This window comes from Mixophyes fleayi, chromosome 1, assembly GCF_038048845.1.
Source record: "Mixophyes fleayi isolate aMixFle1 chromosome 1, aMixFle1.hap1, whole genome shotgun sequence".
NCBI lineage: Eukaryota > Metazoa > Chordata > Amphibia > Anura > Limnodynastidae > Mixophyes > Mixophyes fleayi.
The window spans coordinates 47,613,014-47,630,819 of record NC_134402.1 but is presented as its reverse complement, the minus strand read 5'-3'; the positions used below and the strand labels follow the sequence as shown (position 1 = coordinate 47,630,819).

The 17,806-nt window shown below is 38.0% G+C and overlaps 1 protein-coding gene across 3 annotated transcripts in view; it reads left to right on the top strand.

Annotated features, from left to right (window-relative positions):
- KCNIP4 (potassium voltage-gated channel interacting protein 4) overlaps positions 1–17,806 on the top strand; it is a 511,112-nt gene that overhangs the window by 140,996 nt on the left and 352,310 nt on the right. Inside the window, exon 1 of one of the 3 annotated variants that reach the window (XM_075194726.1) lies at positions 11,342–11,773. The exons of the other annotated variants lie outside the window; for them this stretch is intronic. Within the exon in view, the coding sequence (XP_075050827.1) occupies positions 11,674–11,773 (100 nt within the window). The 5' untranslated portion in view covers positions 11,342–11,673. Of the gene's footprint in view, positions 1–11,341; positions 11,774–17,806 lie in introns of those variants that run through there. 3 annotated transcript variants of the gene reach the window in all.

Here is a 17,806-nt window from a genome sequence, read left to right as displayed (position 1 = left end):
CGCGTCGGGGACGGAGGACTGGACTGACAGGTAAGCGCTTGGGGGGGGCCCTCACGGGGTACGGGGGCGGCGGGCGGCTCACAATGGGGGCCTCACGGGGGAATGGAGGCGCCCTTAGCCCAGGGGCCTCCATTCCCTTAATCCGGCCCTGCATGTAGGTAACTTCTGTTGGCTTGTGGACATATTATTAGTTACATTTTTGAAAGATTGAGTTTGAGTTGGGAAGAAGACATGGCAGAAAGACATTCAGTAACATGGCCAACACAAAATGGACAGATCTGGAGGGTACATCAGTTTGGGCATCATCCACATAGAGATGCTACTGAAATCCAAAGGAGAAATTGAAGTGAGTGTTTTACTGTAGATTTATCAGTGATCAGACCACTGACCACCATAGTCACTGCTCCTTTTTTTAAGTGTTTTGGGAATGAAAACCTGACTGAAGAGGATCCAATTAGTGGTGTGAAGAAAAAAAATATGTGAGGTGTGTGTAATCAAGCCTCTCAAGAAGTTGGGTGGGGGGGTTAAATGAAGAGATGGAATGGTAATCTGAGAGAGAATTTGGGCTAGAATTAGTGTTTTTAACATTAGGGGAATAATGGCATGCTTGAATAATGATGGAAAGGTACCGGTGAAGAGAGAGAGAGATTACAAATATTAAATAAGGCTGGGAAGAGCACAGCAGATAGAGATTGACTGATTTGTGAGGACATAGGGTGAAGGGGACAGGTAGTAGAGTGAGATGAGAAGTGTGTAGATACTTAATTTCAATTTGTGGGATTAAATGCCAGAGGGTGCAGTCAAGGCTAGATTATGGGCAGGTTGTTGCTGGGGGAAGTGGTTTCCATTTCATGTCAGATCTTGTGAATTGAGTCCTTGAAGTATTTCACCATCTACCGTTGATTCAGCGATAAGTTTCAATTTTTCACATTGGCAGAACAATGATGAGCTGCAGGAGGTGCTTATTTAAAATGTGCCGACATATTTAGAGTTAGAAGGAGGGTGCACCCTAGCTAAAATATAAATTGCAGTGTTAAAATGAAGCTGCCCAGGATTTGTGTGCTGCATGCTAATCAGGCAGCATTTTCCCTTGCATCGAACATGATTTGTCCAGGGGCAAATTTGCAACCTTTGACCACTTCCCTCCTTCCATCATCCCCTGTATATGCTACAATTATAAGACCATAAGAGTTAAATTAATTAACCTGTTGCCCAGCACAGGTTGTATTGTCTAAGTGTTAAAGATTTAGCAATGTAAATGAATTTTAAAGATATAAAAACTCACCCTCAACAGGGTTCAGTGCATATCTGGTGGCGTTATGTCAATGTCCAGTTCCTGTTTGTGGGGATAAAACTGGTGCCCATGCCTGTTGATCCAGTGTGGATCCAGTGGGTCCAAGTAGTGTTGGGTAGCCTTCCCTGTTCCTCAGTGCTAGGAGTGGATAAAAATAGCATTGTGCACCTCCAGAAGCTAGTGTGAGAAGGGGGCCATTCCCCACATTGGGAATGGAGAGCAACAGTCTGAACCCTTTCCTGCAGAGTTGGCAGAATTCTAATGAATCTTGGTGGTGAGGTGCCCCCTGGAGGCCCCAGGTAGCAGAGCTCCACGGCCAAGTTCAAAGAGCTCTGAATGAGGCAACAAGGAGACTGCTGCCCTGGGATATGGCTACAATCCCACTGAAGCCACTTTTGGCTTGGAGGGGTGCGAGACCAGAGAGTAGTTCTCCTGGAAGGTACTTTCTGAGATTTAAAGATAAATCTTCCAGTCCAGACATAATTGTGCCAGGACAGAGAGGGAGCTGAGCCCCCATTCACAATGCAGTGAGTAGATAGGGGGAAAACCCACTTTCTGCCAATGAATATAATGTTAAAGTTGTGAATATATTCCAGGCTCTTTCCTGTGCAAGATTAACCTCGACTAGTTAAACTGTCAGTGTGCCCGATTATCCACTGTCAAAATGTGTGTTAATAAGGTATAAAAAGAGCAGCAAAGCATATTTTATCTCTGTCTTTCTTCTGTTTGTGTATCATCACTAACCTTTAGTGGTGTATAACAGCCCTTTTAGGAGCTAATATTGAGCCATAAATACTACTCTTCCTAAGATCCTGCTCTAATCCTGCCATGTGCCTATATCTGCTGAACCCAACATCCTGTCAAAGTTCTGCAGCTGTCATAAGGAACCAGCCACAGTCAACCGGGCATATATATACTGTAAAAGTTACACATCACCCATCCATAAGCGGTTGTAGGTGCCAGTGAAGGAGCCTGAGGGTGGCAGCAGGTACTCTCTTACCACTATGGTGGTGCACAGTAGACACTTACAGTAGGTCTCTGGTGGCACAGTAATACCAGCAGGAGGGAACAGTAATTAACTGATAATAAGTGTAACCCCAAGACAAATCTATAAGACACCCTCCTCCAGACAGGGTGGCACAGTAAAGCCCATACTATCACAAACCCTTTAGTTGGATTTACTTATATCTCTAAATGAGGTCTTTAATGTAAATATGTGCAGGGATTGGGCAATATAGTATTTCAGTCTTGTATATACAGACTAGTTTGGACAATAGGGCAGTATACTTGTAGTTTAGTCTGTTAAATTCAGAAAGCTGAATGGGAAACATACGTACATAACAAATGTGATTTTATTAATTGCTTGATAGCAAAATGTAAATGTTATTGACACAGACTAAATTGAACATTCTCTTTGTTTTTGAACTTCACATAACCGCATCAAATAACTGTGACAATATGAGATTGTCATCTCTGCATTCTTGGTCACACTCCTTAAGATATAATTAACAACTTCTAGAGCCCTGCTAGGAAGAGCTGTCACCATTGAGAGGATCATAGGGGATTCTTTGTAGGCTAGAAAATATATATTCTGTGACCTATTTACATTATGTAAGGCGCTTCTTAAACTGATATCAGAAAATAAGACTTGTAAAATGAATGGTAAAGTCAGTAAATTGGTTTTTCTGAGTTCATTCCCAAGAGGGTTAGGTATTTCACACCTTCTGCATGGTGCAGTGTCTATGATAGAATATTGTCATTCTGCAATCAGATAGAAAAGACAACTCTCAACCTGGGAAAGAACAGGTTGGTAAATAAGTACTGCAAGATTAGAGTCAGTGAACATTGTTCAGCAACAACAGATTCAGAAACGGTATACAGTATTGTCCTGAAACAACAGATACAGTATGGGTCAACACAATAGTCAAAATAAAGACATAGTTATAATTAATAACTTATATGTGTAGACGGCAGGCAGCATGGGGTCCTTAGTAATAAAAGTTTCAGTTGAGACAAGTGTAATTATCAATTAAGCCAATCTTCCTGGGCAGGTGGACATTTACAGATAAATTATCTGTAAATGTCCACCTTAGGCTGCAATGATGGTTTTGTTGACACAAACTATCTTAAGGTAATAATGTAATGTCTTATAGATTCTTTTAAAGTAGAACTTGTCCTACTTGACCATTTTGTTGTGAGAGTATAACCACATATTAGATTTTGCTAAAGAAAGTATTGGGCTCTAGCCATTTTCCTGCAGCTTTTCAACTGCGTACTCATCATAGAATATTGGATTTGTTTCTGGCCATGGAAAATCTAAATAGCCTTAAAGTTAACACCAGTGCATGGTGTCACAGGTGAATTTTATATTAATGGCATCCTTGTCATTGCCACCTCCTCAATCACATATGATAGGTACTGATGGAAGTAACCAAGGGCGCTATGTTCCTCCTATAAGTATTTATACTTACTACAGACCTGCCCTTCTTCATTAAACAAGAGGATTGGTCAAAATAGGAAGAATCCTTTGGACCATCCATTCAATGAAGCTCACTCTTGTGCATGCTAATTTCCCTATTCCTAGAGGCAGACACATAATCATTAATGAACATTTACAGCATTCTCTTACAGTTCTGTTTGATGCATGAAACGCATCTTGCCTCTTGGACAACACAGCTGTGGACCAGCTTCCCACTTCTCAAATACATATGGTGGTGAGAAGTGGGATTTATGCACTTACAAGCCAGGAACCATTTAATCACATCCACACAGTAACAACTGAGAATCCTCTAGAAGGATAATGACCCTCTGGGTCTGGAGTAGTGGAAGAGTGAATAATATATTGCAGATTAAGTATCCACAAACATTGTTCGGCATAGGGTCAACAATAGGTACAGTATTCATCAACACATTGAACAAAAGAAGGACATAAGATTATCATGAATAACTTATACATGTAGAGGGCAAGCAGCAAATGTTATTAACTATGAAAGATTCTGGTCAGTTTAGGCAACACATTGCAAAGATCAATTTAGCCAACTTTCCGGGACAGATGGAACTTACCTATCAATGGCCACCTTTGGGCTGCAATGATGGTCTTGTTGAACTCCTTAGGAGTTCCTGGTCTGTATTTGCCTAGCCTAGAAATGCCTGACCCCTAGCTTGCTTCCCTAGTCTCAGCAAATATTACTCAGTACCTGTTATATATGTTGTTCCCTGTCCTTTGTTTTGCATATTCATTTTTCTTGTGTTCTTGTAGTTGTGTAGCTTCACTGTTTTGCTCTTTGTCACAATTATTAAATATCCCTTTATTGCATTTACTTTGGTCTGGTTTGCTGCCTGTGTAGACCTCTGACCCTAGTTAAACTTAGTAAACTGCACAAAGCGGCCAATTCCATGAACAATCTGTTGACATTATCATCGTCAGCGTTTATTTATATAGCGTCACTAACTCAGAAGCGCTACTGCCCTTTGTACATAGTAGACAGGAGACAGTGACATTCTTAGTATCCCAGTTTAGACTGGGCGAACCAGCAATATTCGTGCAAAATTCAAAGTGCTATACTGTATCTTTGGTAACCGTGGGCCAACACACATACACACAGGGTTTCAACAGTATAAGCTGCTAGGTGAGACACAGACAGTAGCAAACAACTAAGAGTCAAATAAACTTTAAAAACAGGTACATAAATGTGTGAGCAAATGTCTGATGCTAGGGTCAAAATATTGGGCAGAGAAACTTTAGAAAGTGATTAAATTTATGAGTGATGTCAACTGGCTTTCAATAGCTTGTAGACTCTGAATTACTTGGCCTTTTAAAATGTCAAAATACATCTAAATTACATTTAAAATATGAGTTCACATGGGAGCTAGGTTGCTTAATCTAACTCTACTTAGTACACAGAGAATCAACATTTTATTCAACTAAAAAAGATACAAACTTTTTTTTAAAGTACCATAACATACATTTCTGTGACACTATGCCATTACTCTCACTGTAAATAACGCTAATAGAAATAGTAAGCAATGAAAATGCAGACATACAGAAAATTCTATCCTATTTGTCTTCATACCACCAGGGCGGGTGCTAGCATGTCTGGAGCTCCCCTGCAGGAAAAAAAAATTGTATGAATTATTTTTTAATTCAATAATGCTTTGCTTCTTTTAATACAAATCATATAATAAACTTTAATAAAGAGAGTAATACATGAAACAGAAAATATTTATTGATATATGAATAATATAAGTGAAGAATATGTATTGTTTGTAATACAATTTTACAAATAATTTTTAATTAATTTTAAGCTTGAAAAGAGTGTTGGCCACTGCCTACGCTAACCGGAAGTGTCAGTTATAGTCTTAGGGCAGTGCTAAAATTCGGGAATGACAAATCATTGGTTTGAATAAATTTCAGCATTTCGAAGGATTACTTAATTTTGATAATTCCGATTTAAATATATCTTTTGAAGGCACGTAGTTCATCATATAATTCTGACCCTTTTGTGTCTCTGTTATCACTGTCAGATAAATCCATTTGCAAATTGTTGCATTGCTGGATCAACGTGTCTTGGTCTGGTTCATCAAATGTATTGATATTATACAAAAATGCAAATCTACTGTTATGTTGTTGTAACAGGTCAAAACGATCATCAAGAGATGGCATCACAATGTCCAAAAAAGTGTAGAAAAAATTCACTGTGAATGTATCTTCAGTTGTTTTAGGGGATTCATTCATCTTTGTGCTCATATAGGAACTGTGATGACTTTTACCTTCTACAAATTCTAGTTATTGATTTGAATTCAGGCTCTACATCAATATCTTCACAAAGTTGTTTGGAGGTTTGAATTAAGGACTTGTAGCTGTGATGAGTGCGATATTTCAACACAAATGTTGTTAAATTGCTTATGGTTGTCAAAGCAAGGCAAATATTTTCTTCTGTATTCTTAAGCATCTTGCTGACAGGATTGATATGATTTAGCAAGTCACGCCACAGTACCAGTGAGCATAAAAATTTTCATTGCTAAAAATATCATATAAAGCATCATATGTTTCTCCTGTTTGATGCCTAAGAGGTTGCAGAGCATCATTGCGAATATCCCATCGAGTTTCTGTGACAGGTTTTAATGTAAGAGAAGAAATATGTTTTTTAAGAATACCCCATCTCTTCACCGAGGCAAAAAAAAAAATTGAAAATTTCTTGAACTGTCACAAAAAAACGAATTTTCTCACAATTAACTTTGGCAGCATCATTAATTACCAAATTAAGACTGTGGACATGGTACATAGAAAGCACGTGGGTTTTCGTTTAATATTAACTCCTGAAGGCCAATCTTTTTACCTCTCATGTTGGCACCATTGTCATAGCCTTGACCTCTTATATCTCCAATGTTCAGATTCCAGCTGTGTAACTTGATAATGATGCCGCACAGCCCCTCTCCACTTGAGTCATCCACTTCTAAGAAGCCTAAATAGTGTTGCTTAATGAGAACAGTATTTTCTTTGCATGTAACATAACGAATAATAACAGTCATTTGTTTGGTGTGACTGACATCTGGAATACAGTCCCAGATTATAGAATAATATTTTGCTTCTTTTATTGAAGAAACAATTTTTTCTATGATTGCCTTGTCCAATAAGTCAATTATTTCATTTTGTATGTCTTTGCTCAGATAATGAATCTTTGAATCTATCCTGATGGTTCTTTCAATGTGAGCCGAGATAACAGGATCAAATTTGCCAAAGAGTTCTTAGTTTAGTTTCAAAAAATTTCCATTATTTTTTTGGAAAAGCTTATCAGACGAACCCCTTAGAGCTAGGCATTGAGAAGCAAGATATTTTGTTATTTCTATAAGCCTTGTAATCACATCTATCCAATGCTTCTTTTGGAGCTCATATGACTGTTGATTTTTGGCATCAAGTGTTGTCTTATTTTTCAAAAAAAAATTTAACTCGTGCAACATTTTCAAATGTTTAATATGTCCAAGACTTGTTTCATGTGTATGAAGTGCCTTGGATAAAGTTTGACAATGATTGTAACCTGCGGTAACAAAGCTGGAAAAATCACTGAAATCAGAAAATAACTTGCAACTCAAACAGAACAACAGGGCCTGATTCATTAAGGATCTTAACTTAAGAAACTTCTTATTTCAGTCTCCTGGACAAAACCATGTTACAATGCAAGGGGTGCAAATTAGTATTCTGTTTTGCACATAAATTAAATACTGACTGTTTTTTCATTTAGCACACAAATACTTGATAGCTTATTTGTACACTGAAATGTAAAGTTGATATTTGTGTGCTACATGAAAAAACAATCAGTATTTAACTTATGTGCAAAACAGAATACTAATTTGCACCCCTTGCATTGTAAAATGGTTTTGTCCAGGAGACTGAAATAAGAAGTTTCTTAAGTTAAGATCCTTAATGAATCAGGCCCACAATCCTTTGACTTGAAATACACTAGCCAAGGCCTTGGCACTAATTGCCCATTTTCCATTTTATGGTTATAATATGTGTTACGGAACGTGCGTTTATTAGAATCCAGAGGATACAACAGGTATTTATTTTGAGGAGGTCCGGATTCCGTAAGATTAATTCTTAATTCATCAGTAATTTGTGGCTAATTTGCTGGATCTTCTAGTTCCATGGACAGTAAGCTTGCATTGGATGAGAGTAAGGAAGATTTTTCTGCCTCTGAAGTATTGATATTATTTGTGTGTCAAGTTGCTCCTCTATACTCATTTACACTCCTGTTACCAAATTATCTTTTATGATATTCTGGCTGTTTGTAGTCTCTCCTGGTTGTCAGTACTCACTTGTGGAATTGATTGCTTGGTTTTCTTCTTCTTGGGAGTACTCACTTGCAGGCTTTGATTTCTTTATATAAATATAAAGTGATCCAGTTTGTTTTTTGATGGACTCTTCTTTTGCTGCTTTTCTTTTCTTGTTTTGTCATTCAGAGAGTTTCTTTTTTCCCTCCATTAAAACAAAGATAAACTGAATCTCTTGATTTGCTTAATGTTTTAACTGAAAATATAAAAGAAGTAAAATAAATATGGCTTGGTAATGGACCAGCGCTGTTTCTTACAAAACATGTATTTGTAATGGATGGATCTTCTAACACTCTGGCCCTGATTCCGACTTCTACGATGGAGCTTTCCGTCGTCTCCGAAAGTTCTGTCCAAGTCTTATCATCTATATCTTTCCCCAAATATAGCTAGTAAGATATACATTCTTTTCCAGAAAAAAGTATCTCACCCAGCATACCATATGCATGTCAATATTATGACAATATGTTATTCAGATAGCGGAACCGGTTGTATAAGTTGCAGCGCATTTAGCCAGTATGTACATTTTCTTTTTAACATTAAAGCTACAATAAAATGTAATAATTTCACAGCTCGCTTACAGTGATGTAAACATGACTATTATAAATGATATTATTAAGGGCACTGATACAATAATATAATTTCTCCGTAAACTCATAAGATCATAGAAATTGTAGAAGTGGGTAAGACGTTATTGTCACTTACTTTTTAGGTTTCCTGGAGGAAAGTCTCCACCCCTCTCCCTCTCCAAAGGTTCCAAACTTTTTCGGTCTGAGGCACCCTTAGGGGCATATTCAATTGTTGACGTTACAGCCAAAAGTAACGCGGCCCGCGCACTATTACCGTCATTATGGTAATAGTGCGCGTAAATACCGTTATTACGGTGCTTTGGAAATCCAGCTAGTATTATCGTAATAACGCGGAAACCGCCAACAATTGAATATGCCCCTTAGAGTCTCAGCAATTTTTTCAAGGCACCCCTAGGCCAAAAGAAAAACATAAAAGGTTAAAAGGTCATCATCACACATCACACTTTTCTCCTTTATAAACATATGCCCCCTCCTTCAGTACACTGTGCCCCTTTATCACCTCACTGTGCCCCCTTCATCATCACACTGCGCACATCATGCTGTTTATATGTCTTTTATGAGTCCTTTCTCATTCTTTGTCTCCCCTTGCCTTTTTTGTCTCCCCTTTCAAGCTGTGCCCCTTTTTCATTATTTTTCTCCCCCTTGCATTTTCATGCTGTGCCCCTTTACTAATTATTTTTCTCCCCCTCATGCTGTGCCGTTTTTTCATTTTTTTCTCACCATTGCTTTTTTCAGCCACTTTCTTTAAACCTTCGCCCCTTTTTTATTATTTTTCTCTGACTTACCTTTCTATTGCCTCCTTTGTTCTCTTCTGTCTTCTTTTCTAGTCTTTTGTCGCTGTCAAGGGCTCACTGCTCCGTCTGTAATAAATGTCGGGAGCAACGTGCTTGATGAAGTTGCACCTGACTTTCACTGCAAATGAAGAAGGGACGAGGGCGCCACCATGTCGGACATCAGGTTTTCTATTTGATTATTTTTTTATAAAGGGCGGCGGAGAAGTGGGGGATGGCTAATGGGGGGAGCGCCCCTCTTACCGTGTTCCGCCGGGCCTGCATACCACATATAGAGGAGCACAGCCACTATTCACTTTGCAAACTGCTCCCAAGCAAATGTTTGAACTATCTTAGTGATGTAATTTAGTGATATCATTTAAGATAACTAATTCCAACAATAGATGTGATGTTTACTGGTCTATAATTACTCATATTGTTTTCTTTTCTCCTAAAAAGAACCACCTCTGTTCAACTCTAATGGCACCATATTGGGCAACAGATGTTTTAAAAATAAAAGTGCAGTTAGAAGTGATTCCCTCAATCACCTGATTTTTTAATCCTTGGAGCATTAACGAATCCTATAAGTGATGAGCTATGACCATTTTTTTTGCTCTACAGAAAGCCTGTTTGAGGCTTGTTCCTGTGCCTGCAGAGACATGTGTTATGGTCTGATCCAGTGGTTAGTGACCCACTGTACGCTACTATTATCATTTATCGCTCTCTGAGATACTGAGTTCTTACTTGTTTCACCCATATTAAGGTACTAAGTAGCTTGGAAAAGTAAGGGAAAATGGAATTTCCTTTATTTACAGCGGTGTCATGTTTGAGGTCCTCTATTGATTCAGAACTGGCAATGTGATCAGATCATTTCTTCCATAATCTTAATAAGCATTCTGTAATATTTGGAGTATTTTGGAGGATCATTCAAGTTTAGTGGTCTGAAGCCTGGAGAAGTTATACATTTCCTTGTCCAAGCTAGGATTGCAATAATGCATATAAATATAATCCCACCAATCCCTCTCCTTGCATTCTCCCAAACCCATCCTCAATGTATTGTTCCCTATGACTGAGGATAAGATCTCTGCACTACTTCAGTCCTCTTAATTAACAACTGACCTACTCAATTTCATCACCTTTCAACTTTTCTGTCCCTCCCCCTTTCTGAAAACCCACCTATTATCTGAAGTCTTTGCAACAATCACCTGACTCAATCTTAATCCGCCACCCCTGTGGGCGCAGATTTTCTGTTGTCCAAAACTTCAACTTGCTTCTTAAGTAAGTAAGCTCTCAGGAGCAGGGCCCTCTACATATCTATGCACTCATGACATTGCTATACTGTTGCATGTCGCTGTTTTTAATTTATGCTACTCCCCCATTTTCCAATGCTATGGATCACAGTGCTGCTGTGCCAATAAACATCATCATCATTCATCATCATCATCATCATCATCATCATTTATTTATATAGCGCCAACATATTCTGTAGTGCTTTGAACAATAATAAACAATAATAATATTTATATTTCTTTTTTCGGGCACAGTCTGCATGCCCAGCAGAGCTTACGATCTAGTTTTTGTGCTTCGCCTAACAAGGTGAATTGCCCATGGTCAGAAAGAGCTGTCTGGAACAGGGGTCTACGACCAGTCTATCATGTCATTCTTAGTGCTTTTAACTATTCGGCTACATGCAGAGCTTTACCCAAGTATCAAACGTAGATTTGCTTTTTGATGTTAGATCTTGTTACCAAGGGAACTGCCAATCCACAACACTTCTACAACACAGGCGAAAGAAGGGGAGAAAAAAAAATCCCCAGGTGTGTTGCTGTCAGTCTGTACGCTTCACTTCTAGTGAGGACGTTTGCTGTGTGACCTCCTGGGTCTTTGGGTGATCGTCACCTTCTTTAATGCATGGCTGTCTTTCTGTGTAAGAGTGATAACGAGCATACGGGTAATCCTGACAGGCCTGAGTTTATCCGTCTGCCACTTCTGGCCTCTGCAAGCATAGGCAGGAGGCACTGTATTCACACAGACACACACTCTCTCTCTCTCTCCTCTCTCTCTCCCTCTCTCTCTGCCTTCAACTGACTGGCAGTAGCCTTTCTTAATGTAGTTTAATGGCTTCACAAAGAAAGTCTGTGAGGAGAGCTCTATACTAGCTGGCTCTGGTCAGATCATGACCTAACTCACCATGAACTTGGAAGGTCTTGAAATGATAGCCGTTCTTATCGTCATTGTTCTCTTTGTGAAATTATTGGAACAGTTTGGGCTTATTGATGCAGGTATAGAAGGTAAGGGAGTGATTTATTCTGTAACTTTATATAACTACAACTTGCTGTTATGCTGATTTCTTAATAGTTCAGGAACTTTCGTGCTCACTTCTGTAATGTGTATGTGTTTTTGTTTCTCTAGATCATTAGAACTTACGCTTCAATAATTTATTTATACACCATCGCAGTGTGGTGCAGTAAAGTGGTAGCTGACGGAGTGTTAACATACTTTAGAAACTGGGATGCTAGATCCTTAAACAGGTGCAGCACAATAATCATTATCATTGCCATATAATGCTAATGTTTAATGCATGTTTTTAACGCACAGAGCCATAAATGCAGTGCCTCCTTATATTTTTTCTTGAAATGTTATTGCATTATGTACAAAACAAACAAATAAAACTATTAAGAGCTTAAAACATCAGGCATGTCTATAAATCAAGTATCTCTTCCAACAAACGACTTAAAATAAATTGATGAGTTGTATTCATCTCTGCACATGGATAATAACAGCTTATATTGTATAACTGAAACTTGAAACATGTCTTTTAATTAGGTGATTGTGGTTTGTTAATCTGTACACATCACCCTTTAAATAGCGCCTGTATCTATGTTTTGATACATACAGATTGCAATATTCAATTATCTGGGGGTTTGTTTGTTTTTTAAATGCATCTGGCCATGTAATATCTCACTTGTTTATAAATCTTGTTCTCTCCTTCATTAGTTAGTTCAGTTCAGTGTGTGATCACATTACTCTTTATCCGTCACATTGGCTCATTAATGCAGGTGTTTGAACGATACCTGTGGAAATAGTTTAATTACAGGCAGAGAACTCCAATCCGTTAAGGTGCACACATGTCCATATCAAGAAACAGAACCTATTGTGTTTTTCGCTGCACAGATAATTGCTTGGGGAATAACCCTCTTTGGATTTCACACTTCACGTGTCAGGGAACTGAGCGTTGCTTTTATTTAGTATGTGTGATGTTGTACTCTAATACTGGTTTCATCTTTATATTTTTAAGCAGCAATTGCTGTGCATCTGTCTTTAATTACAGTTCAGAAATAGTTTAAAGGACAAGAACTGGTTAACCTGTCTGTGAAGTTTAAACTATTTGTCTGAATTACATCACAAAGCTAATGAATCTAAATGAGGTGTCACTTACCTTCTATTTCACCGCTGTACCGCAAACCTGTTTTAGCATCCAAGATAGATGTGGATTGGGCAACAGATGCAGTTCATTGGACAAATATATTTGCTACATGCACAGAATGCAATGTGTGAAACCTTTAAAGTGTGATCAAAGCTGATGCCAGTTTTACCTTTCAGCTTGAGAGTTTTCAAGTAAACATATACAAATTGTGTATACAAACTTAAAATTTTTAATTATTTTTTTTTTTTTTTTACATATGTTGCTTTCTTGTAAAGGGAAGCTAATTCCTGCTGCATTACTCATTTCCTGCTAATAGTATAATTAGTGGACTATACTGCTTCACTAATATTAAAATATTTGAAAATGTTGCCAAACATAAGATTTCAGTGTCATTTGCAAACTTCAGCATCTCTTGATCAAGTTTCCGATCTATCAGAGAATCAGCTTTATTCTGTTACTGGATCAGAGAACGTTGTGTTTTGCACAGCAGAAGGGAGAGAGGAAATATATCAATGATTTGTTATGTTATTTAGCCTGACGTGAAATGACTCTGTTACGTGACACTTCTCTTTGTTCATTTGTGTTTGCAGTGACATGGTTGTGAGATGAATGACTTGTGCTTTTATATGGCAGGATTTAGCAGAATATATTTCCTATCAGTGGGAGTATCTCTGATTTTGTGGTTATGATACCTAAAGCGTTGACAGTAGAAGCCTGCCACAGATGGGGAGAAATAAATACTCTGTACCCCTCTTATTATAATATAAATGACCAGGGCCGCAGCTAGGACTGACCATGTCCTAGCCAGTTAATTTGCACCCTTAGCTCTCATTTTTACCAATTTCAAATATTGGAAATCTAATTTGCCTTCCTCAGGGATACATTCCACACTAGTAGTAATAGCCGCGAAGCAGTTGATACCATATGTCAATGGACATCCACCGTTTCCCCCTTGTGAGCACTGTAAAAACTGAGTTGCTGGTTATACTGTATCTGGATAGACGGGCGACCCTTCCAGATGTTGAAGCAGGGGTCAAAAAGTTCTAGAAAAAATGGCGTTTCTATTGAATCATTGGATGAGACTACCCGCACCAACATTTTGAACCTATTTGAGTCTACTGAATGGTTTCTGCTTAGGCAGCTTTCAGGAGTAGCCCCATGACTCCTTTCAATCTTTATTATTCTATTAATTTCTAATGGAATTGCACATTCACCCCCCCCCCCCCCACTCACCCTTCAATGTTCGATTCAATGTTACCCCCCTACAGCGTACTTGTAATATATATTTCTGATCATTTTTATTTGTGGATATTTTAATCACCAACTATTGTTTGTTACAACTTGTTATGTATTTTTATTTTATTTCCAATTTAATTTACATTATCTTCAACAAATCAGTTTATCAGTTGTACAGCTTTTGGTTCATTTTCTATGACGGACTGTTTTACTTGCTGTATGATCTTTTTTTTGTTTTTGTTTCTATGTCTTTTCTATGTATTATTATATAAAATACAATAAAAAATTGTTTAAGAAAAACTACAAAAATGGCACCCTTGGCGGAGAGTCTCCAGACCAACCATGATGGTTCTGTGTAAAATATACGCATGTCATGTCCATAGATGGTCTATCTTGAACACTGAACAGCCTTTTATCACACAGGACTAAAAATTTGAAGTTTGCATTAAAATTGTTAACTTTGCTAAATACTCAGATTACATACAGCAATAGCTTATACCTGTTCCTGCTTCTTATTTGCAGCATCCTGTATACATTGCTCAGCATGATTCTTTTATATTATAACTTGTTCCTATGGTTTTTGACCCATTGTGAAGCAAAACTATCTATCTTTATATTACCTTGTCCCTGTTTTCTCCCAAAGTCTGCTTCTTCTGAAGCCAAATCTGCCATTTGTGTTCTCCACTTTGATCTCCAATATAGAAATTTAAAAGGACCCCTATGGCACAGGTTTTGAAAAGCCTTTGCCTTCCTCCACACAACACAAACATGTTTGTTGTTTAGTTTAATCTCATTTATTATATATGAAATACTTCCGGAGATCTGCACATGTATCTGTTGTGCAGCTTTAATATATATCTGTCTATATAAATAAATTATAATAACAACAAGAAGTGTGCAAAGGTAGAATTCAAGTAACAATGCATTTCAAATGCGAAAATTATTTCGAACAGTCTCAACAGGCGCTCAGCAAGGGTGCTGCCCGTCTAGCCCCAAGGAACAACACCGAATTTGCTTCACATAAAATAAAAATCATAACGCGTGGGTATATACAGATGCATTTAATAATTGGAAAGGTAAACACATATAGCATAGATAATTCAGCAACAACAATTTAAACAATCCCATAGATAGTAAAGGTCCAGCAACATAAATAATTCATCAAAAAAGAATCCTATAGATAATGTAAAAATGCAACAAGTCCTCATATTCGACAATAAAATCACTCTTTCACACATGTGGTTCTACTTACGGAATGCAGAGCAGAATCAAACTCAACGAACAGGATAATCCCAATAAATTGTTGTATTTTCTCAAGAACCAGACAAATGCAGACAGAATCTCCCAATCAGGAACAAATGTCGGACCCAAAAAATTCAAGCAATGTTACACCATACTTGCCGAGTTTTGAAATGTCGGTAAGTACGGTGTAACAATGTTTGAATGAGTTTGATCCTACTCTGCATTCCGTAAGTAGAACCACATGTCTGAAAGAGTGAAAGAATCACATGTGGACAGGATTGAAAGGGTAATTTCCTTGTCTAATATAAGGACTTGTTGGACTTTTACATTATGGGATTGTTTAAGACCCTCTTTGAAGATTTTAGTTTATGCTGAATTATTTATGTTATTGGAACTTTACTATCTATGCGATTGTTTAAGTTATTGTTGCTGAGTTATCCATGCTATATGTGTTTGACTTTCCTATTATTGAACGATGGAAGCGCCTGTATTTACCCACCCGTTATTATCCAATCTAAAATCTTGTTTGACCAGTGCTAGATTTACATATTTATAGTCTGTAGAAAGACTATGTAACTTCTTCATCCTCAAAATCCAATCTATCTCTTAGCTACACTCCTTTTAACACAATGCATTCCACCATTGCCACGCCCTTATTGAAATGCCAACATTTCTATTAGATGTATATCTCCATATTTTTTTAATTACCATTTTCTGAAGCAACTCACATCATTTTTAAAAAACATATGAACAAAACCCAAAATACTAAAATAAATGTAAAGTCATGGCTAAAAGGTTTGAGAATGACACAAGTATTGGCTTTCACAAAGTTTGCTGCTTAAGTGTTTTTAGATCGTTTTATCAGATGTTGCTATGGTGTACTGAAGTAAAATTACAAGCATGTCATAAGTGTCAAAGGCTTTTATTGACAAATTCATTAAGTTTATGCAAAGAGTCAATATTTGCAGTGTTGACCCTTCTTTTTGAAAACCTCTGCAATTCACCCTGGCATGCTGTCAATCAACTTCTGGGCCACATACAGACTGATGGACGCCCATTCTTGCCTAATTAATGCTTGGAGTTTGTTAGAATTTGTGGGTTTTTGTTTGCCCACCCACCTCTTGAGGATTGACCACAAGTTCTCAATGGGATTAAGGTCTGGAGAGTTTCCTGGCCATGTACCCAAAATTTTGATGTTTTGATCCCAAAGCCACTTAGTTATCACTTTTGCCTTATGGCAAGGTGCTCCATCATGCTGGAAAAGGCATTGTTCATCACGAAACTGTTCTTGGATGGTTAGGAGAAGTTGCTCTTGGAGGATGTTTTGCCTCAATTCTTTATTCATGGCTGTGTTCTTAGGCAAAATTGTAAGTGAGCCCACTCTCTTGGCTGAGAAGCAACCCCACACATGAATGGTCTCAGGATGCTTTACTGTTGACATGACACAGGACTGATGCTAGCGCACACCTTTTCTTCTCCAGACAAGCATTTTTTCAGATGCCCCAAACAATCTGAAAGGGGACTCATTAGAGAAAATGACTTTACCCCAGTCCTCTAGCAGTCCAATCCCTGTACCTTTTGCAGAATATCAGTCTGCTCCTGATGTTTTTCTTGGAGAGAAGTGGCTTCTTTGCTGGCCTTCTTGACACCAAGCCATCCTCCAAAAGTCTTTGCCTCACTGTCCGTGCAGATGCAATCACACCTGCCTGCTGCCATTCCTGAGCAAGCTCTGCACTGGTGGTGCCCTGATCCCACAGCTGAATCAACTTTAGGAGATGGTCCAAGTGCTTGCTGGACATTCTTGGGCACCCTGAAGCCTTCTTCACAACTATTGAACCTCTCTCCTTGAAGCTTTTGATGATCTGATAAATGGTTGATTTAGGTGCAATCTTACTAGCAGAAATATCCTTGCCTGTGAAGCCCTTTTGTGTAAAGCAATGATAAATGCACGTGTTTCCTTGCATATAACCATGGTTAACAGAGGAAGAACAATCAATTCAAGCACCACCCTCCTTTTAAAGCTTCCAGTCTGTTATTCTAGCTCATTCAGTATGAGAGAGTGATCTCCAGCCTTGTCCTCGTCAACACTCTCACCTGTGTTAATGAGAGAATCACTGACCTAATGTCAGTTGGTCCTTTTGTGGCAGGGCTGAAATGCAGTGGAAATGTTGTTTTTGGGATAAAGTTCATTGTCACGGCAAAGAGGGACTTTGAAATTAATTGCAATTCATCTGATCACTCTTCATAACATTCAGGAGTATATGCAAATTGCCATAATTAAAACTGAGCTAGCAGACTTTGTGAAAACCAATACTTGTATAATTCTCAAAACGTTTGGCCATGACTGTATTAGAACACAATACAGGCCTATATATATTTTTTGTATTAGTTAAATAATGAGTCTAACAAACATTCTGGA